The sequence below is a fragment of the Elgaria multicarinata genome, chromosome 5, assembly GCF_023053635.1.
Source record: "Elgaria multicarinata webbii isolate HBS135686 ecotype San Diego chromosome 5, rElgMul1.1.pri, whole genome shotgun sequence".
Taxonomy (NCBI): Eukaryota; Metazoa; Chordata; class Lepidosauria; order Squamata; family Anguidae; genus Elgaria; species Elgaria multicarinata.
This window is the reverse complement of record NC_086175.1, coordinates 88,175,268-88,197,909: the sequence shown is the minus strand read 5'-3', so window position 1 is coordinate 88,197,909 and position 22,642 is coordinate 88,175,268. Positions and strand designations below refer to the sequence as shown.

Here is a 22,642-nt window from a genome sequence, read left to right as displayed (position 1 = left end):
CATTGCTGGTTCCAGATACATGCATGGCAGCCCTGGTGGTGGCACATTTGCAGCCCTTACTGGTTCACATACAGCTGGCTGTGTTGACAGCCATGCCCGTGCGGCACTTCCGGGGGCTACTCCCCAAACAACTAAAAACGCAAATTTCTGGAGGGGGCAGAAATTCAACACCTTCCAGAAATGTGCCTTCCAGAAACATTTGGGGGCTTGGCCCCAGAAGAGTGAAATCGCTGCCGGAAGCGGTTTGGGCCGTGTGGGAAGGGCATCGTTGGAAACTACCCCAAGTATCTTTCTAACAGACTGGCTTAAATGTAGGGATGCCAGTGAAGTTTCTGAGTCCGAGAGATAGGCTAATTGCTTGTTCTGGATGGGGTTGCACTCACTCTGAAAAAACAAGTCCAGATACTTCTGGATCATCTCTGTTGCTCGAAGCCCAAGTTGCCAAGGTGGCTCAGAGTGCCTTCTACCTGTTTAGGCTGGTACTTCAGTTATGGTGTCTCCTCAACAGAGGCAGCTTGGTAATAATGTTACAGGCACTAGTAACCTCAAATGAGAGCCAGTGTGGTGTACTGGACTGGCAGTCGGGAGATACATATACTAGTCCCCACTTGTCCATGAAGCTCACAGGATGACTTTGGAGGAGGATTATGTATGCCATCTTGAGTTTCTTCAGGAGGAAAAAAGGCGAGATATAAATGCAAAAAAAAAAAATGAATAAAATAAAAATCTGGATTATTGCAGTGTTCTCCATGTTGACACAATAAAGAGGAATGCAGAGGAATCCAATGCACATTTACACGGGAGTAAGACCCACTCCATTCAATAGGATTTCTTCTCAGGCAAGTGTGTTTAAGATAACATATGCATTACAAGAAACCTACAGTTACCTAAAGAATGGGATTATATAACAGAGTCCAGGATTTATTGTTAGTAAAGTTCAATCATTCAAACACACAGCAGTTGCATTTTGAACATGGTTAACACAGAAATGGAACATCTCTTGATGAAAAACTCTGCGCTTCTGCAGAGATGAAACACCTCTGATCCAGGGATAAGGCCAGCTCTGCTTTGGGTGGACAGATGACTGTAAACATTTTGCAATGTCTGATATTACATATATTAATACAAAGAAGTTTAGCAGAAAGAGCAGTTGTGTTAAATTTGTGTCAATGCATTTGAATCTCCAAACCTATTTACATAGCAGTAAAACAGATGGCTGACAGCTTGATCATCAGTATAGGTTTATTTGTTTGTTTTCTTTACCACCAGAAACACACAATAATTCAATTTGAAAAGGCTAACCCTTTGGACTGACGTGGCAGATAGAAATGTTTATGTTCAAAATCACTACTGTCAATATAGTATAATGCAATTCAGGCATGTTGCTGTATCTCTGTTACAGAAACAATAAAATGGTAGCCTTCAATTTCTTACAATGAAGGATGTTATATACAAGGCCTCTTAAGGGTATAGAAAACAATTCAAATGACAATAAGTCTGAGTTTTGGTGGGAATTTATGAAGCTCAATCATTAACATAACATATTGGGGTGAAGGAACGTCTATTTTATTACCCCAAATGCTAATGGAAAGCTCACCAAAAAAACCTCAAAACACCCATAGTAAATATTGCCAACTCCTATTGTTTGTCTCCATAATTTGGTATTCATAAGGTTTTGAATAGAAACGTCATTTTAGTTTCTAAAGGCTAAGACACCCCCCCCCCATTGAAAGATCTATCCTCCATGAATGTGTTGAATCAACTTTTAAAGACATCTATGCTTGCAATCATTACAAAATCCTATGACATGAATTCCATAAGTTAATTATATATTCCTTTTGTTGGCCCTGAACCTATTACCAGTTAATTTCTTTGGATGAATCTGAAACAGCAGTGTTTTCAAAGAGAAAGATCTAATATATATTTTTCTATTAATCCTCTAAACACCATTTGATAATCCTCTATGTCTCACTATGTGATGGTGCCCACATATGGAGATATACATTGTGTTATATTGCAACCTTTATACTCGGAGCAGAAGCTTGAATACTTGGGGTTAATCCCCTAGCTCATCCTCCTGAGGTTGGGAGTAATCTCCTAGCTCTTCCACCTGAGCCCTTTAGCTAGGGTGACCATATGGAAAGGAGGACAGTGCTCCTGTATCTTTAGCAGTTGTATAGAAAAGGGAATTTCAGCAGGTGTCTTTTGTATGCCTGCAGCACCTGGTGAAATTCCCTCTTCATCACAACAGTTAAAGCTGCAGGAGCTATACTAGAGTGACCAGATACAAAAGAGGGCAGGGCTCTTGTAGCTTTAACTGTTGTGATGAAGAGGGAATTCTACCAGGTGCTGCATGCATACAAATGACACCTACTGACATTCTTTTTTCTATACCACTGTTAAATTTGCAGGAGCCCTATCCTCCTGTCATATCATCACTCTACTTTAGCTTCTCCCATCCTCCTGAACTGATAAACAGCTTGCTGTTGGTCTTGTCTGGCTATCTCATCTATGCTTGATCTACACTACTGCTTTATAGTGGTATTGAAGTGCACTGCTAACTGTTAGGACACAATCCAAATTCTATATTCCGCTTTCATGGTGTTATATCGTGCTCTTTATTCCACATTTGTAATGATCTGACACAAGGTGTAGATCCGGCTCTAGTCACCTACTCTCAGACAATGTTGTGGGGAAAGGCCCCTGACCAAGTGAACAGATAGAGAGGCAGTCAGCCCATTTCCTCCCGCATGCGTTACACATATACATGCATTTCTCTGCTGGCATGACTCCTGTTCGTACCACTGCTGCTGCATAGCAGCATCTGTTTCAGTGGGCTGTGAGCAGGTACCAAGAAGAACCGTAAGTAAATAGCAGCAAGATTCTGGAGAAAAAAGCTACGTGTGTTATTTTCCTGCAGCTCTTCAGCTTCCCTGCTGCCCTCAGGTATGCTGGAGGTCCAGTTGCTAATATTGAAGTAAGGTTTGGCTTCCAGCCAGACTGGTTTTTGTATGAAGGATGGGAGTGCACCATCTTCTCTAACTCAAGCAGAAAACCTATCAGGTAAGCTCTGTTGGCTGTCTAACTGGGTTTTTGCCCTTTTAAATATCAAACTGGCCAAACTTTAGAAATCGTTGTAAATATAAATTAAAACCATTAATAATAGGTATCACAACAAGACAAATCTAATAGATTTTTAATTATCCCGATGTGCCTTATCTAGATTTCACAAAGAAGAGGTTTGGTAAATGTTATATTCCATAACGACATAGAAGAAGGCATTTATAAGAAGCAGTATAATGTTATATCATAATCAAAACACATTATAAATCAATCTACTCAGTTAGATTATTTATACATTCCCCAAATTTGCAAATACCAAAGCCAATATTGTGTTCTCTTCTATCTAAGGTAATTCCAAATAAGGACACTTCACAAAGACAAATTATTTCTATGGTACTAGAAGTTATGTGAGAAACAATGCCCAGAATATGAATTATGCTAAATACTAAAGACACTTTTTATGACTAATTTTATTTTTAAAGCATGGTGGCCACCATCTTGTTTGGCAGTTTTGAGTGTAGCCAGTTATGTAAACAAGAGACTGCGATACTTGCAGCAGGATAGCAAGCAGAAGTCTTGTAGAGCTTCAAGCATGTGGTGCTTGCTTTTTGGAAACTGAAGCTGTGTGAACTCCAGCACTGTCTGTCTGGATGCTTCCCCGTGCACAACTTTGCATTTCTAAATAAGCAGATATTTGCAGAAAGAGCATAAACCTGCTTCTGCCCATATATCAATTAACCCAAATAAAAGGCTTCTCCTGGAACTTCCTATTGTTTAGTGGAACATGAAACAATAATCCCCAAATAGATAACAGGGAAAGTATAAAATACAATTGGGCAACGCAGGCCTTAACACAGCCTAGATTTTTATTTGTCCCCTTTTGCCAAATGGAAGGTAGGTAGACTGGCTGCTGATGGACTCTGGGCTGGGAAGAACATGGCAAAATGACAGTTGGTCCCAGCAGGCTGACTGAATTGGCTACACTGTCACAATCAATCTCCTTCTGCCTGATTCTGGATAGCTGGCTGCTTAACTGGGGCAGTCAAGTAATTTACTGGGAAGAGACATTCATTATGAAGTTAGTTGTACTTTAGTCCCATTTATTTATTTATTTATTTATTTATTTTATTTCTAAGATTTATTAGTTGCCATAGAGATAATAGTTCTTAGGGTGATATACAGTAAAAACACAAATAAAATCCAAATCCATGTAAATAAAATCCAAAGTGACACAATAAAACAATCAGTTAGCAGCAGAGGCTAAATCAACAGGTATCACTAGAAGCAGATCTAAACACATCACAGGAAAACAAAACTTCAAAACTACAACAAAGCAGCGGGAATACACAGAGTATTAAATGGCCTGCGAGAATTAAAAGGTATTGTCTGGCACTGAAAAAGATTTTAAAAGTATGCACCATATGGAGCTCTCTGGAGAGGTTATTCCATAATTGAGGGGCTACTACTGAAAAGGCCCTCTCCCAAAAAGCCACTTACCATACGTCAGCATGTTAGAGCACTCAGACCAGGGCCTCTGAGGATGATCTCAGGGCTTCAGGAGGAATATATAGGAAGTGGTGCTTCCACAGATACTGTGGTCCCAAGGTTAGCATTAGCACTTTGAATTGGGCCCAGAAACCAATTGGGAGCCAGTGAAGATGATACAATATTGGTGTAATATGATCATAATACCCAGTTCCAGTCAGTATCCCAGCTGCTATATTTTATACTAATTAAACTTTCCAGACCATCTTCAAGAGCAGCCCCACCTACAATACATTGCAGTAATCTAAATGGAAGGTTACCAGGACATGGATCACTGAAGCCAGGCTATCGCTATCCAAGTAGGGTTGGTGCTCCATGCAATTGAGAACTCTTGTGCCTCTAATGACAAAGATGCTTTTTATGGTTTTAAATTTTGTATATTTGTTCTTAATGTTCCATGTTTTAATATCTGTAAACCACCCAGAGAGCTTCAGCTATGGGGCGGTATATAAATGCAATAAATAAATAAATAAATAAATAATAAAATAAAATAAATCTTCACGCAATCTTAAGCTACAAGCTGGATCCTAGTTTAGGGTCAAACTAAACGTGACATGAAACACCTAATATGCAACTTCCTATGTGTTGTTAATTTCCTGAAAATTAAGCAGGGGGAGGGTCAGTACCATAGCAGAGGTGGGAGGTTCAAACTATCTCAAATTGCATGCGGGGGTGGAGAGAAAGAATTTGGGGAATGGGGTTGCAGCTTGGGAGCTAAGGATTAAACTTTCCTTCTCTGCATGCTGAGGTCTCAATCCAAATCATACCCATGCTTACTTTGTATAAACAAAGCACTCATATTTAATGTAATGTGTAATTTAACCCTTACTCTTTCAATAGAAATGACACTGAGCAAGTTAATGACATGAAATAAAAATTTACAACCCTTTGGAGAAGAGCCCAGAGCATGGTTTGTACCGCACATAAGTTAGAGTTGTCACACACACACCAGGTTTGCCTATCCATTTTATATTCAGTCACTGGAGTACTTATATTCTATCATTTTTATTTAAAGGTAACAATAGTTTTAAAGCGGCAAAAGTATCTCAATCTACTTCCATATGCACACACAAAAACCCTCAATTTGTGTTCTGTGAGATCAGGACACAATTAAGTCCTATTACTTTTTAAAATTGTATTTTTTTATTTTTCAGTTACATATTTTAATCATTCTTTTCAACAATGCAGTTGGCAATCAACTGGAGGAGAAAAGAGGTATACTTTTGTGGAAACAAGAAATCAAATTATCTGTATTCCAAATACATCCAAAGATTAAAGTGTTGAAGGTAGATGGTTCAGTAAGTGGAAGTGCTGATTAAGACATTGTTGGGTCTATATGGTATTGTTGACAATAGGTGGCTACTTCATAAAAGATAGACATTATAATTCTTCCATCCATTGATATATTACAGAGGTGCACTTTTTCCCTACCAATTTTGTAGTATCAGTCTCTTACCCATCAGAAATTACTGGATCTACACTACTGCTTTAAAGCACTTTAAAGCGCTTTATAACCGCTTTGACAACTGTATATGGCGTGTGTCCTGGGCCCCAACAGTTGTCAAAACTGTTATAAAGTGCTTTAAAGTGCTTTAAAGCAGTAGTGTAGATCCTGCCCAGATGATCAATTTTTGATAGATAAAAGGTCCAAAATAGATGGTATCAACAAATTCATAATCACACAAACTTCATTCCCACATCATCTGGAAAATGAACCTGTCCTGAAACTACATCTCCAGCAATTAGGGAAAGGGACAGCTGCATACAAAAGAGTGTTAAGGTAATATGCTCCAAACAAATATTAGTTTCTGATGGATTTGCTCCAGTTTTGTATACAGGGTAGAGTTTTTAATGGATGCAACGTCCACCTTGTAGTTACTTAGTTGTATGATGTACTTTAACTTCATCTTCTTGGCCCGCCGCTCTGACCATGTCACTCCACTTCTGAAATCTCTTCATTGGCTTCCAATTCACTCCAGAATCCAATATAAACTTCTCCTGCTGACCTTCAAAGCTCTTCACGGTCTAGCTCCTGCCTATCTCTCCTCTCTCATCTCACACTATCGCCCCGCTCGTGCTCTCCGCTCCTCTGATGCCATGCTTCTCGCCTGCCCAAGGACCTCCACTTCCCTGACTCGGCTTCGTCCTTTTTCTTCTGCTGCCCCTTACGCCTGGAACGCTCTTCCAGAACACTTGAGAACTACAAACTCAATCACTGCTTTTAAAACTCAGCTAAAAACTTTTCTTTTCCCTATAGCCTTCAAATATTGAGTTTGTTCTGACTCTATACTGTTAGCTTCACCCTACCCGGTGCCTGTTTACACTTCCCTGTGCCTGTTTGCATTCTCCTTCCCTCTTTATTGTTTACTACAACTTATTAGATTGTAAGCCTATGCGGCAGGGTCTTGCTATTTACTGTGTTATCTGTACAGCACCATGTACATTGATGGTGCTATATAAATAAATAAATAATAATAATAATAATAATAATAATAATAATAATAATAATAATAATAATAACTTCTGGGTCCACCCCTTTCACAGATTGGAAACATCAATCCTAATTCTATCAAGCAGCCAATAGAACATATGTGTATTGCCAGCAGATACGAGTCAGGAATCCCATAGTCAGTTCGGAGTGTAGGAAAAGGGAAGAATTCCTCTTTCAGGATTATAAATTGGTCAAGTTGGTTGCTGATATTTGCTTGCTTGCTCATATATTCCAAATAAATGTTCATCCAAATATTTTCAAGTGCCAACACATTACCTTGGACATATTCTATAAAGTTTTAAAATCAGAGAAACTACAGAGAGAAATGCTTATCCAGAATGGAAGGCAATCTAGAACGAGAATGAAATATTACAAGATCATCTAGTGAACAGATCTATGTCAGATAAATGAATATGTATAGCTTAAAGCACACACATCAGTGTTTACGTTCATCAAGTGAGACCTGTCACATCTACTTCTACTCTTTTGTTATTTTCATTGTTTTGTTATTGTTAGGGTGTAGATTGAATGGCAGGTGACATTCCATAAATGTAAATAAAGTACGACATTAATCAAATTAAAGTACCACTTCTCCAAAGTATAACAAGTCATTTGCATATTAAGTATAATTGAATTTATAACTACAAAAAGGAACTTCCAATTAGAGGGCATCATGAACTGCATTTCAACTTACTGTAATGAGTCTATTGCATAGGTAGCTGTTGAATTCCTGTGTGGTATTGAAGAACAGTGAAAAATGCACCTTAGAATCCTTATACATCAGCTGCCAAAGGCCTAATGAGACAAGACAACCAAAACATCTATATGTTTAGGTATTGGTAGGGGACCAATATGGGACCAGGACCTGATGTGGACCTGGACTATGCTGCTGAGGAAGTGAAGATTTAATCCTTCTTCCAGTTCTACTTTTCCAAATAAAATCCCTCCAGAAGCTGTTATTTGTCATACTAGAGAAAATGGTGTGCACAAGTTCCACAAAATAGACATAGTTGTTTTGGAACAGTGCAATTTTAATTCAGAAAATTGGTGTGCGTGTGTGTGCGTGTGTGTTAAAACTGGGTGGAGAAAGGTCCTGATTCAAATTATAGGGATCCTAGTCACTTTTACAGTGCAATTCTGTGCATGTCTATGCAAAAGTAAGCCTCACAGTGTTTACTGGGAATTACTTCCAGGTAAGTATAGGATAGCAGACTATAATTACAGCTTCCTACTTATGACACAGTTGTAGTTTGGTCTGTGTTAGGTTGATCTCAGGTGGTCTAATATCATGTGTAGATTGCTTGGTAACAGTTGACATGTGCAGTATAGAGAGGTAAACAGAGTGTTCTCCATGAGCCTGTGTCCTACTGGGCTCAACCACCTACTGGCATTTTGTTATTTATTTTGCCAGTGACCTGCTGTTTAATTCCTGTCTTTTCTAGGAAAAGGAATGTTTGCTGGGGAGGCGGGAGAGGACAACAACATAGATGTATTTATTTATAATACTTTTATACTGCTTGATATATAAGAGTGTCAAAGTGGTTTACATTAAAATACAATATAACAATATAAAAATGAAATGAAAATAATAATTTAAAAATACATTACATTAGATCCTACAAGGCTGAGGTTTACTGTGGTTTTAATTTTTGTGAACCGCCCAGAGAGCTTCGGCTATTGGGCGGTATAAAAATGTAATAAATAAATAAAATAAATAAATAAATAAATAAATAAATGCCACATGCCACAATGGGTATAGTATTTCAGGTACCTGAGAATACTTTGTTCAACGTTATTAACATTATTTGCTTTTTTCTCAAATTTGTTATAATCAACAAACGAGCTAATGCACATCAACCGTTATAAACTTGTTTTTAAAAATATTAATAATTTTTGCTAATTGACACATATTTCCATGTTGTGCCTCAAATTTTTATCTCAGTTTTGGAAAGGACAAAGCATAAATATCTCATGTGATACTCTTGTGATAAATAGACACACTGGACATTTAGTTTTGATTATTATTTCTTAAACACTGTTTTCATCATCATCATCATCATCATCATCATCATCATAACAATGTACCATAATTAAATATGCTTATTAACTAGGCATTTCATTGACAAAAGCATTTAAATAAAAAGGATTATTGATGTTTCATTCATAAAACCCTCAACCCACATTCATAGAAAACAAACATAAATGTGTTTGGGAGGTGTTTTACCACCCAATTTCCTAATGTATACTGGGGAGATAAAATGCCCCACAATCAAACGTGTGTTTGGTGTCAGAAGTATATTTAAACTCAAAATATTACAAAAGTTGTTGTTGTTGCTATTATTATTATTATTATTATTAATAATAATAATAATAATAATAATAATAATAATAATAATAATTTTTGGTAGTTGTGATTACATAAGTCAAGTGTTACATCATTTATGTGTGCACATAAATGATGTGATTTTTGTAATTTTGCATTGCTGCTGTTTTTATCTGGTTGAGCTTTTATATTGTATTTTATATTATGGTTTTATACTGTTGTTTTATACTTTGAATATTTTTAATTTTTCTGAACCGCCCAGAGAGCTCCGGCTATTGGGTGGTATAGAAATGTAATTAATAAATAATAAATAATAAATAAATAATATATACATTCTATATCAATTCAATTACAAATTCCAAGTTTCTGCCTGGGTTGGAAGTTAATTTTCTAATATTATCATCCTCCTATCCACTCCAAATGTCTGTATGTATCAACGGGGGTGTTCTCCTCTCTTCTTTGTTCACAAAGTCAATAAACTTCCTCCATACCCTCTCAAATTTATCCTCACTTAATTGTCCTTGAACTTTCCTAATTTTTTCTGTCAGTTTTTCTAAAAGAGCAATCTGCCAAACCCTTTGATACCAATTATCAATATGAAGCTTTTTGCCATCCTTCCAGTGCTTGGCAATCAGCCATCTTGCCACCAGAAGTAAGTGGCTTACTAAATCCTTGTCTAACAGCTTTATATCCAACCCTTTATATCAATTTAACAGTGCTAGATGAGAAGATAGATGAACCCATTGTCCCGTTATTGAACTAATCTCCTGGAATACTTTATTTCAGAAAATATTCGCCTTTGGGCATGACCACCACATATGTCCCAACTCCCAAGCAGCCCCTCCAACATCCTGGGGATGTCCCTGGGCTCATCATCAATATTTTTCTTGGTGTCAGATATGAATGAATTTTAACATTAGTTCCCTGTTTCTACATGATACTGTAACTACTATTATTATTAAGAACCAACAGTTTTGGACTTTTGGTGTTTGAAAAACATCCCACAACAAATCTGTCTCTGGTAAGTTAAATGTTCCCCAATGAAATCTCATGAATTGTACCATCCTACTGACACACAGAGTACTTAAAGCTTCCTTTGATCAGTTGTTTGTTTGTTTGTTTGTTTGTTAATAAGCATAGGGATATTTTTACACCCCAGGATGTTGCTTGTTTTTTAAGGCTATAAAGTCACCCCAGCAGCAACACCAATAGATTCTGGGGACAATTTATGCCCCAGGTGTGTTTTTGTTTCCAGACTGTTAACTGGTAAGAGCCTGAAATTTGGAGACATTATGCAGGTGACAGAAGATACAATGTCATGAGAGGACTTGCAGGACTACTTCTGTATAAATTCTGCAATGTAAATTGCATTTGGGGAAGCTTTGTATCCTTAGTGACTGAAGGAAGTAAATAAAACTATTTTTCTCCACCTAATTTCAGTTGCCAAAAAAGTCAGAATGTCCTGTACAGTATATATAGCTTCTTGGGATTGAGAGGGCTTCACCCATAAAGGTGAGCTAAATATAATTTTAGATAGATAGGATTGCTACTTGTAGATTGTGGCAGTTCATCTGTTAACTAATCAGGATGAGGTGATTCTAGAAGAAAAGGCCCTGAGCTATACCAAAGTGCAGATGGGTAAAAGTAAGCTCAACAAAAATTTGGCACTGGGAAAATTCTCTTTATTATCACAGGATAATTATCTGATTTTTAATCCCCGATGACTAGTATTTATGCTGCTTTGTTATCTGTTTTACTTTTGTTGTTTACAGTGCAATGCTGCTTATGTTTATGCAAAATTATTTCCAAGTAAATGTGCATAGGATTGAAGTACGTGTAGCTGGGCGTTCTGAAAGGGAAGAGAAGGAGGCTGGAGAGGCCTTGGATAGTTATATTCTAGCAACTCCAGTCTCCTCCACTCCATGCCCACCAGAACACCCACTTTGCCCCTCTCTGAGGTCAAATTCCTGACTTTGGAAAGGTAGCCAACACAGTTCCTTTTGTGCTTGCTGTGAGAGGGAGGGAGCCAAGCACAGATCCCTAGATCTGAGGTCAGAATGCTGTCTCTGACTTCAGATTCAGGAATCTGAAGTACCCTCTGCCCACCCCCAACACTGTCCATGGGCCATAGGATGACTCTCTTAATGTTCAATATTGTATATTATATCATTTATCTATATTTTTAAGCCACCCTGGCAAACAAAATTAAAAGACAGCATACTAGTATCTAAATAATAAAATAAGAGATTTTTTAAAATATTTTTTCTCCCAGTATTTTCACCAATACATAAATACTTGTATATTGTATTGCAAAAACCATGTGGCAAGGTCTTTAACACTATGGAGACTGGGTTATACTAATGGTGAACTCAGCCCTATACAGGCATTTCTCTGCATGCAATCTCAATGCATGGAGTGAGACAGTGGGTCACACACAGACACTGCACCAAAACATTCCTCAGTCGGAACATTCATGGAATTATGAGCTCACATGCATGTGCAGCTTCTCTTCCATGAAGAGGAAGAAAATAATAGCACTTTTGTATTGGGGAGTTCTAGGTTCTAGTCAACCATTAATGTCACTGGAGAGTTTTGATATACTTCACAGTTTGTTGTGAGAACTAACTGGAAAAATCCACCGGAAACCCATCCTTATTTTTAATCAGTAAGCATTCAGAGGTAACTTTGTGTGTCTATCTCCTATCAACGGACTGATTAAAGAACTAAATTGAGCTTGATGAAGTTCTCCAAATTCTGTCTTGAAGTTCATTCTGACTCATGTTTGTACTCAATTGTGAGCTTTGGGGATTTTCTCACAAAAACCTGTATGTATTTTCATGTACATTTTTTTCCAAATGTATGCATTTTTTTAGTGTTCGCATGAACTAATACATGTTTTAGTGGACTTTTTTTAAATGTACACATTTTTCATATGATCTTTCGGAGCACATTTTTGTTGCTGCGTCAAATGCATTGCAAGCGCAGAAATATAGGGACTTCAGTCTGCAGATTCCATTTGGTCTGCATTCAGTTTCAGGAGGTATGAACTGGATAAATTCTGGTCAAAAACAAACTGAAACAAATTTGTCCTCCATTCCTAGTTCCAAATGTAGTAAATTTGATGAATTTTTCAACTGTAATCTTTTAGTGCTTTTATTTTAAAAGCCAGTAGATAGTTTAATCTGTTGCGAAGATGAACAAAACAAAACCAGCAAGCTTTACAAGACATGACTAGGCGGCAAACACACACAGATGCCTCATGCTCTTTATTTACTGATGCTTTGACCTTCCAAATTGGGCTGAGCATATGTTTTTAAAGTTGACTCTACATGAAATTTCATCAAAAGATCTTTTTAAAATATGTAACAAGAATGAATACAAAAACATGCATACTGCCTTATGCAAAGAGCTAGATTTCTTCTCCCCCACTTTCCCTCTGAATTCTAGCAAGTTGAAAACATTCATAATTAACTAACTGAAAGAAAATTAGGTATTATTCAACAGCACTGGGAATTTGCCAGTTTGGGAAAAGTCATTATCTTTAGGTCAGAGAAGAAAAATGAAACAAGAGATGAAGGACCACATTTATCAACCAGAATATTCCTAAAGGCCACACCCATAATTATTCTCCTGAGATGTCAATTCAGTATTGACATCAATTCTATTTCAGTTTAGTATCAAACATAAATTCTATCTGAATAATGTACATTTTTTCACCTTAAGTCTTTAAATATATTCTAAGTATTTTTTTTCAAGCTGAAAGCACACTTATTCACAATTATAATATCTGAAATGAAACCAGTCACTACAATCCCATTTCTCATTAAGAACTTCAAAGTGAAGCACAGAGTGAACTGGCAACGAGATACAACCTAAACGTTATTAACCATCAAAGAGAGGGACCAATGCTGAAACATTCCGAAAAACATTGAAAAACCAATAACTTATTAAAAGGTAACTCAGCAATGTTTTTATCCATATTTGCAACTTGACTTCACGTAAATTCACAATTTTAAGTCCCTAGCAAGCATATCTATTTGTGATAAAAGAATATGCTCTTTCCACTATCATGACAGCTTTCCTTCTAGTTCATTATATTGTTCAGACCAAGTCAGCTAAGGGTCAATTCAAACATACATTTTCATAACTCAAAAACTGTAGCAGCAAACAATAACTGGAATGTGAGAATCAGCCATCACAAAGCAAATACCACAGAGTTTTCACGTAACATGACCAGATACACAGAACATTTTATTGGGAGCAGTTCATATGTTCCACACAGTGTATCAACAACCTGAGTAAATGAATGAGACATTGACTGACATGTTTGCATGTGAGCATCAACACTAAATTCCGTATTATACCACTTCAATGTTGAAATATGGAAAGTACATCAAGTTAGAATACTGATATATCCTATTTACCAAATTTTATATAACCAACATAATCTTCCAAACTAGTGGCAAAATGTAATTATCAACATCAAAAACAACCTCGAATTCATTTCTTAAAACTGAAGAAGCATCCGTTTGTAAATTAAGTAATTCAAGAATTATTCCAAACTGTCATCTTAATAAAAAAATGACCATCACTAACTTGACTATGGAAATATATAACTTGACACCAGATAACCAAGCTAAATAAACCTGGTTTTATCTTTTTTTCTCTCTGATAGTTTCTTTAGAAGACTATCAGAAGCTAAGGAAGATTAAACAATATATTATATATTACCTATATCCCATTATATTATATATCTCACTACATTAAATTATAATGATGCTAATGTATGAGAAAACAAACTCCATATTTTTGAAATGTCCAAAATTAATTAAAAATAACAGTAAAACAAATTCACATTTGAAATTAATTTCCAGAATACACACATTTGGTATTGCATCTCAGTTAACAAAGAGCTTGTTATTTTGATTAAAATATATTTCCAGTCTGAGTTTTCAATATTTGATCTGGTGGCATATGTAGAATAGATCCAGTAACCAAGTACATGAACAGAGCCTTTGCACTATATCATCTGCACATGTTTTTAGGGGCTGCACGGTGCCCTATTTTGCAATTAATTCTACATGGCATATACCTTTGATCGGTATTTTCCTAACAGTGCTGTCAAAATATTATTACAATCTTATGTCATATCTTCATTAACAAATTGGCAACTACTAGGTTTATCTCAGCTAAATTAATATTTCCAATTATTTTTTCAGTATTTTGTAGTAGTAATACTAAATAACCTGTGTAATTCAGTTTTTCTATCAAATATTTACATTTGTGTATCTAGACATAAAATAATATTAGTTATCACATCATCATAATGAAATAATATACCTGAAATTGGTTTACCTTCTTTGAGTCTGATTATACTGAAGAATCTTTTATTAGCTTACCTAAAACAAAACCAGAGAAGGCATTTTTGTTAGTTTCAGTAGATTACATAGCAATTAGAAAAAGCCATTTTATTAAATAAATTAAAAAGAGCTACAGATAATTAAAATAAGAACTACATGGATTCATTCCCAGATGTTACTTGGTACTGATGCTTTCCCCCAATGTGTGGTAGCCAGAGATTGCTGGGGTAGGGAATTAGAATCACTAATAGATATTCCATGGTCTAAGAAAGGTTCAAATTTCATTGTGCAGGCAGCACAGAGTTGACGACAGCTGGAAAAGAGCCATAAAGTGTTTATTGACTTTAGATAGAATAGAATTGGTGGGGCGTAGGGCTTGGATCCAGTCAGCCAATTTCAACCAAGCCTACATGCCAGGTTTCTGGTGTGGAGAGGCATGAATGGTGTAAATGCTCACATGAGCCCTTTCCCAACTTTGGGTATGGCCAGTGTGCCAACTCCTGAGTTGGGCTGGTTCTTGAAGCCTCAGCTGCCACATCCCTTAAGGCCAGGATATGCAACTCTGGGGTATCTAGGAACCACTTTCTACCTCTAAACTCTCTCCTGTAGCCCGTACTGTTGCCTGCTGGCATGGCAGCAAAAATAGGTGGCATGGAAGCTTTATAATGACACATTTAGCTTGTTTTAAGCTATATTTGTTCATTGCATCTGTGGATATTTTCTGCTGACTTTTGGTGTCAAACCGCCCGCCTGACGGCAGGAGGGTGCATGTGGCCCACAGGCCTACATGCTGCCCATCCCTGCTTAAGGGAATTCCCCTCATGGGATGTAGGGTGACCAATCCTGCTTCCCCTTAATATGGATCCAGCCCAGTGCCTCCAATGCCTGCCACCAAAGTTGTGACTTAACAATATCACAAATCAGTAGCAAAGAGCACCTTTTATCAGCTTAGGCTGATATACCAACTGCGCCCTTATCTGGACAGAGATAGCCTAGCTACAGTTATCCATGCTCTGATAACCTCTCGTTTGGATTACTGCAATGCGTTATACATGGGGCTGCCTTTGAAAACGGTCCGGACACTTCAACTGGTACAAAACAGGGCAGCACGGTTACTAACAGGGACTGGCCGACGAGACCACATCACGCCAGTCCTTTTCCAGCTTCATTGGCTGCCAGTCCAGGTCTGGGCCCGATTCAAAGTGCTGGTATTAACATTTAAAGCTCTAAACGTCTTGGGGCCAGGCTATCTGAAGGAACGCCTCCTCCCGTATGTACCTACCCAGATCCTAAGGTCATCCTCAAGGGTCCTTCTCCGCAAGCCCCTGCCAAAGGAAGTGAGGCAGGTGGCTACCAGGAGGAGGGCCTTCTTTGCTGTGGCATCCCAACTGTGGAATGAGCTCCCTAAGGAGGTTCGCTTGGCACCTACATTACATGCTTTTAGACGCCAGGTGAAGACCTTTTTATTCTCCCAGTATTTTAACAGTCTATAAATAAATTTTAACTTGGTGTTTTAAATTTGTAATTTTGCATTGCTGCTGTTTTTATCTGGTGGAGCTTTTATATTGTATTTTATATCATGGTTTTATACTGTTGTTTTATACTATGAATGTTTTTAATTTTTGTGAAATTAAAGAGAGAGAGCTCCGGCTATTGGGCAGTATAGAAATGTAATAAATAAATAAATAAATAAATAAATAAATAAATAAATATCAGTGAAGAATCATGCCTTAACAATATGCTAAAACAGGACAACTAATACCCCTTTTCTGGGTTGCCCTGACAATAAAATTAATCTAGCTATGAGGAAGGCAGAGCCCCTGCATCACTGGTCTAATTATGCCTAAAAGTAAAATTCTTTCCCAGCCTCATCAACCAGCTACTATCTCCATCTGGAACTAGATACAAGCCTAGCTTAATAATAGATGGGGAAGTCGGTGCAAGTGTAACCCAGGCATGAATTTATGCCCAAAGGGTAGACCAGAGTAAGAAAGTTCTTCCTCTAGTCTGGCCCAAAGCCCCCTCACCTAAAGAGCCAGCCAGTATTCTGATTAGCTCTCCAAAATCAGTTGCAGGCCAACCACCCCAGACTCCCAGCTCTACAGCAAGTGGCCATGGATACATCACTCTGCCTACCATTTTTCTACCCATATGTCAGCCGAAATCAGGCTGCTCAGGTAAACTGGGATCCATTTCTTCTAAAGTTATGTTTATAGCCTACTAAAGTTTATTCATTAAACAAAAAACCCTTTGTTTTTTCAAAACAACATTAAGGCCCTACAACTTTCAACCAAGCACCAAAAAAGAGAGAAATTGAGAGTTAAGGCTCACAAGCCTTAACACCACACCCTCCCTAATGAGACAGAAAACACCAGTGAAATTCTCATTCTCTCAAAGCAGATCACCCAAGAGGACAGCATGAAGAATATGATATACAGAGGTGACTGTGCAGTTGTAGAAAACTGATGATGAACAACTTAGGGCCACCTACTTCTCTCTTTTTTTAAAGCAGCCTTCCCCAACCTGGTGCCCTCCAAAGGTTTTGGACTAAAATTCCCATCATTGCAAGTCTGTATGTCCTTGGGTTTGTTCTTTACTTACTACATACCTACATATGATTGCAGGGTAAATATAGGAACCAGAAATTACTAATCAAACCTACTTGAGTGGGATAACCAGAGACTGGAAATCATATTTATTTAGAGCACAATCCTTTGCATGTGTATACTCTCAAGCAAATCCCACTGAATTGCTCTAGAAATTACAACCTAGTAAGTATGCATAGGTATGTGGGTCAAAACATTACAGAGAACCTGCAGAGGAGGCAAAAAGGCAAATTAAGGCTGTGATTTGACACAGATTTACAAGAGAGTAAGCATCATTGAAAACAGTGGGGTTTACTAGGCAGCAAGGGGTCAGGATCCATTGGAAACAGTGAAGCTTTTTAAAAAATATATTTTTAACCAGGGGAAGGGTGGAATTTGGGGACAAAAGTAAAGTGGGAAGGAAGCTTAAACCCTTCTCTCACAAAAACAAAACAAAACCCTGGTCTCTAAATACACAAAGTTCCCAGAGAGAACTACAACAAAACCCACACATCCCTTCAAGCAAGTGCATGGGAGCGGGACTCGTTGCACTCAATGGAACTTACTGAGTAGACATGCATAGGATTGAATTGAAAATCAAGCCGCAGCAGTGATCAAATGAATAAAAGAAAGAACGCACGCACACACGCACACACACACATATGAGGCAGCCATTTTCCCTTGCTTCTCAACATACCAATGAGGGGGAGGGGGAGAGAAGCAGATGCTACTGAGCATGCAGACGCTATGACAGCTCTGTATACCTTATAAGGGACTTCATGACTCAATTAAATATTATTTTAAAAAAAACTAAAGGGAATTTAAAAAAAAGAAAAGATCAAAGGAAAATGAAATGATCAGGATTTTAATTAGGTAAACCTACAGCACGCGGTATTACCAGGCGGTCTCCCATCCAGGTACTAACCAGGCCTGACCCTGCTTAGCTTCCGAGATCAGACGAGATCGGGCGTGTTCAAGGTAGTATGGCTGCCTGAGTCAAGTTTAAACTGCGTGACTAAAAGCTAAGACTGAGATTCTGATGGGAACCCGCGCGCGGATCCTCTCGGCCGCACAGCCAATCCCAGGGCGGCTTTGCCATCCCGCTGACCAATCCCCGTGTACTTTATTGGCGAACGGGCAAAACCGTCCGTTGTGAACGCTGTGAAGGAGTTGGGTACGTTGAACGCGGGCGGATTGTTCCTCCCTCCTTTTCTTTCCTCCCCCTCCCGCCCCTCCTCTTCCTGCCATTCTCCCTCCTCCCCCACCCCCCTCTTTGTTGGCAGTTCCCTCTCTCGCTGTCTCTTGGGAGGGCGGCGACAAGAGCCCGAGTCTGGCGATGCCCGAGTTCCTGGCGGATCCGTCGGTGCTCAACAAGGAGAGGCTGAAGAGCGAGTTGATCGGCAACAATGTGAGCCTGCCGGGCGGTGAGCAGCGCAAGGACGTGTATGTGCAGCTCTACCTTCAGCACCTCACCGCCCGCAACACGCCTGGAGCCCCTTTGCAGCTAGACTTCTCCAGTGACGAGGAGCGGGAGCCTACCCCGGTCGCCGCCAGGAACAGAGGCGGCGGCGGCGCTATGGTCACCGTGGGCCGGAAAGCAACAAAGAAAACAGACAAACCGAGGCCTGAAGAGCAGGATGATATAGATGTAACAGAACTCAGTAATGAGGAACTCAAAGATCAACTTCTGAGATATGGTGTGAATCCAGGTCCTATTGTGGCAACTACTACCGCCCAGAGAGCTTCGGCTATTGGGCGGTATAAAAATGTAATAAATAAATAAATAAATAAACTACTAGGAAGCTCTATGAGAAGAAATTACTGAAGTTGAAAGAACCGGGCCAAGAGCTAAGTTCTTTCATACCTACACCAACAGTTTCTTCATCTGCAGAAAAATCTGGCAACGCCCAACAGCATGTTTGGGCGTGAGCCAGCCGTTGCGTTGGGGGAGGAGCGAAATGAGCACCTCAGCAACAGGAGTTTGTCCGCCCAGCAACTGGGCCACGTGATTGCCGGGTGGGGCTGCTTGATGTATGTAGCCCGCACCAAGGTTTGGCCTCTTTCTGGTCGCTGACCCACCCTCCCTCCCTCTTCTAGTATGGGATTAGCCAGTCGCTTCCTTTGGAGGATGGGCTGAGTAGGAATTTTTTCCCTACGGGGTTTTTGCCTACTTCGTACTGGAGGTATTAGGAGATGGGTGTATAAATAGGTGAATTAGTGGCAGGGATGTGCGGGAATTGTAAGCGTCACATAGGGATGGTAAGCGCCGGGATATGGAATGCCTTTGGTTACCCACCCAGTTCCATCTACTTCCTGTCGTGATGATGGGGAGTGGGGGTGGAACAGGGCTGTAACCCCACACTTAGCAGTGACGGAGAAGGGAGCAGCCGGAGGCACCGGCTGCTCACTTCAAGTGTGCCTTGCCCTGAACAACAGGCCGGGTGGCCTAGCATAGATAAGAATTCCCGCACAGCCACATGAAGATCCAGGGAGGGATGTTACACCAAGTTAATAAAGAGGCCCAAGTTGAATCCAGCAAATGTGTCTGTGTCTTATTTATGCTTCCTTCTCCAACACGCAACAGTAAACAGAATGGAAATGATGAGTCTGATCAATACAGTGACAACGAAGAAGATCCTAAAGCAGAATTCAAACTTGAGAAGCGGGAACCACTGAAGGGTAAAACAAAGGCCCCACTAATACTCAAGCAAAGAAGAATTGCTGAACATAACCAGAACTATTCTCATGATGGAGTTACTGAGACATTCTGGAGAAGTGGATCTTCAAAAAGTGGACTTCTGCAGGCAGTTTCTAGGGAATCTGCAAGAGTATCCAGAAGGACACCAAGGAAAAGGGTTGAAACTACAGTACCGTTGCCAGTACATGATGCAGTAATATCACAGAGTACTCCCATAGCTGATACTGCAGTGGCTTCAAGCAACAACACCCTACAGGTTGTCAATAGGGTGCCTGGAAATGTCAAGCATGCAGATCCTATACTGTCAGTCGGTGACTTCTCAGAGTTGCCCAGAAGAACATCAAAGAAACCATTGATGACAGCAGAAGTGATAGCGAAAACTTCTGCAGAAGAAAGAAGAGTAGAAAGGGATATTCTTAAAGAAATGTTCCCGTATGAAGCATCAACACCTACAGGAATTAGTGCTAGCTGCCACAGACCAATCAAGGGAGCTGCTGGTCGACCTAAAGAGCTCAGTGACTTCCGACTGGAGGAAACCTATTCATCAAAATATATCCCCAAATACATTTCCTCAGCAGATATCAAACCAGAGAAACCAACAATTAAAATACGCTCCATTCCTTTGTGGATAAAAATCCTGCTTTTCATTGTTGTCGCAGTCTTCTTATTTTTGGTCTATCAATCTATGGAAACCAACCAAGGAAATCCTTTCTCCCAATTCCAATTCCGTAATATAAGTAGTAACGCAGAAGAAGAGACAGTTTGAGTGGTTTTTTTTTGTATGGCACACACAACTTGGTCTCCTATTTTTAACTGTAGAGGTGTCTTCATCCTTCCTCATCTGTTCAGAGACTGCATACAGATAATAGCAACATGAAAATTTGAAAGTGAAATAAGACAATAAATGGACATCACTAACCTTTGTCATATTTAGGAGATCACTTTGTGCCATAAGTAATATTTTTAGATCTCTCTGGAACTTCTTGGATTTATTTTTTTTAATGTGGACATCATTATGTTCATTTAAGATTGTATATTTGTTTTTTGCAAGCTTGGAAGCTCAAAATGGGCAAAAGTGATAGTAAAATGTGAAGGTGTGTTTAAATGTTTTTACTTCATACTAAAAAGATGCTGTACTGAAATTTTCTCAACTTTGCTTATTGTTCCTGGGGATGGAGGTGGTAAAATAATAAAGGAAAATGCATTTCTGGATGCATTTTGCTGAAACTGTGCAGCTAAGTTTAGTGTATTGTAGTTTTAATGGGAAATCCAGCATTTTCTGTAGAATACTGTAACATCTTAATAAAGAAACTGTAAACCTATTGTATACATTTTTGTATCTGTCTTAGTTTTAACTGTAGTAACTCCATTTAAGCCTATCTTCTATTTTTAATCATAGTTACCTATCTTAGTGCTTAATCTTATAATTGCTGATCTAATTGGCAATAGGTGTCCTTAGAGCAAAACTTATTTATTAGTAAAGTCGTGTGAAATAAAACTTACATCAAATAAGCTGAAATACATTTTTTACCTAATGTTAAATCATAAATTAATTGCAGACTTAAATGTTTGAGTCTTAGCACAAAAGGCTTATGTTTTCAAGCAAAACCTACTCTATTTTTACATAGGTAAATTGAATGTCATTTTTAGATTTTTAAAAAAATCCAATTGTATTTTGTTTGAAGCATCATTAATGTTCATATTCCAAAATTTTCATTCTTATGGTATTCAAAAGGCATTTGTTATTCATGTGATAAACTAAGATTAAAATGTACTGTCCAGGGATTGCATCTATTTTAGTCTGCCATAATTTGTTATCAGTTGCTTTTTCCAATCAAATAACTTCGATTCATTTTTACTAAGTATTGATTATTACTTATATAAAGTGAATGTATCAATTTGCAGCACATGAAATCTTGATTATTACTGCATATTCTATACAAAATTGCAATAAACTTATTTTTAACCTTAAAAAAAAAAGGGGGGGCTGATAATTTTACAACTGGATCTGTCAACGTTATCCAGTTGCTATCTTGGAACATAGCAGGCTGGTCTACCAAAGTCAGAGATTTGACATTTGTAGAGTATGTTACTAAATTTGATATACTCCTATTCCAAGAGACATGGTCCCAGGAGGAGTTGTTTTTGGATGGTTTTAGATCCTTTATTCTTAAATCAACCCCGAGTGAATGAGGCGGTCGTTACAAAGGTGGACTGGGTATCTTTGTTTCAACGAAGTTATACGCCTCTATTACTAATGTAAAGCCTCTTTCTCAATTTGCCACTGCTTTGATAATTACATTTGGTTTAAATGTTCTTCTGATTATTAATGTCTACCTACCCCCTTATCGATTGCAATCACAAATTAGAATGATGTGGCATAAATTGGAGGATTATATTAATAGTTTGCTACTGCTTTATCCTGAAGCCTCGATTATTGTTGCTGGTGATTTTAATGCCAGGACAGGTGAAAAGGATGAAGCTCTTTTTTCACGTTTTCATATGATGCCCCCTGAACCTGATCCTGGTCACCTATTTTTAAACAGATACTCCAAGGATCATGGCTGTAATTATGCT

At 38.5% G+C, this 22,642-nt stretch overlaps 2 protein-coding genes and 1 pseudogene across 4 annotated transcripts in view; 1 reads left to right on the top strand and 2 right to left on the bottom strand.

The window, feature by feature from the left end:
* Positions 1-22,642, bottom strand: part of CADM2 (cell adhesion molecule 2) — a 527,339-nt gene that overhangs the window by 334,132 nt on the left and 170,565 nt on the right. The gene's annotated exons all lie outside the window — the stretch shown is intronic.
* LOC134399814 (5S ribosomal RNA) lies at positions 18,244-18,362 on the bottom strand (annotated as a pseudogene).
* On the top strand, positions 18,675-21,392 carry LOC134399022 (lamina-associated polypeptide 2, isoforms beta/gamma-like). The gene is made up of 3 exons (XM_063126772.1): positions 18,675-19,125; positions 19,167-19,252; positions 19,939-21,392. The coding sequence occupies exons 1-3, from the start codon at positions 18,704-18,706 to the stop codon at positions 20,829-20,831; spliced, it is 1,401 nt and encodes a 466-aa protein (XP_062982842.1). The 5' UTR covers positions 18,675-18,703; the 3' UTR covers positions 20,832-21,392.

What these genes read in the sequence shown, in the direction of transcription:
- LOC134399022 (XM_063126772.1), top strand. Translation starts at nt 18,704, where the DNA reads ATGCCCGAGTTCCTGGCGGATCCGTCGGTGCTCAACAAGGAGAGGCTG. An exon ending in AGAGCTTCGGCTATTGGGCG is followed by an intron (nt 19,126 to 19,166) that starts GTATAAAAATGT and finishes ATAAACTACTAG; the next exon opens with GAAGCTCTATGAGAAGAAAT. An exon ending in TACACCAACAGTTTCTTCAT is followed by an intron (nt 19,253 to 19,938) that starts CTGCAGAAAAAT and finishes TGCTTCCTTCTC; the next exon opens with CAACACGCAACAGTAAACAG.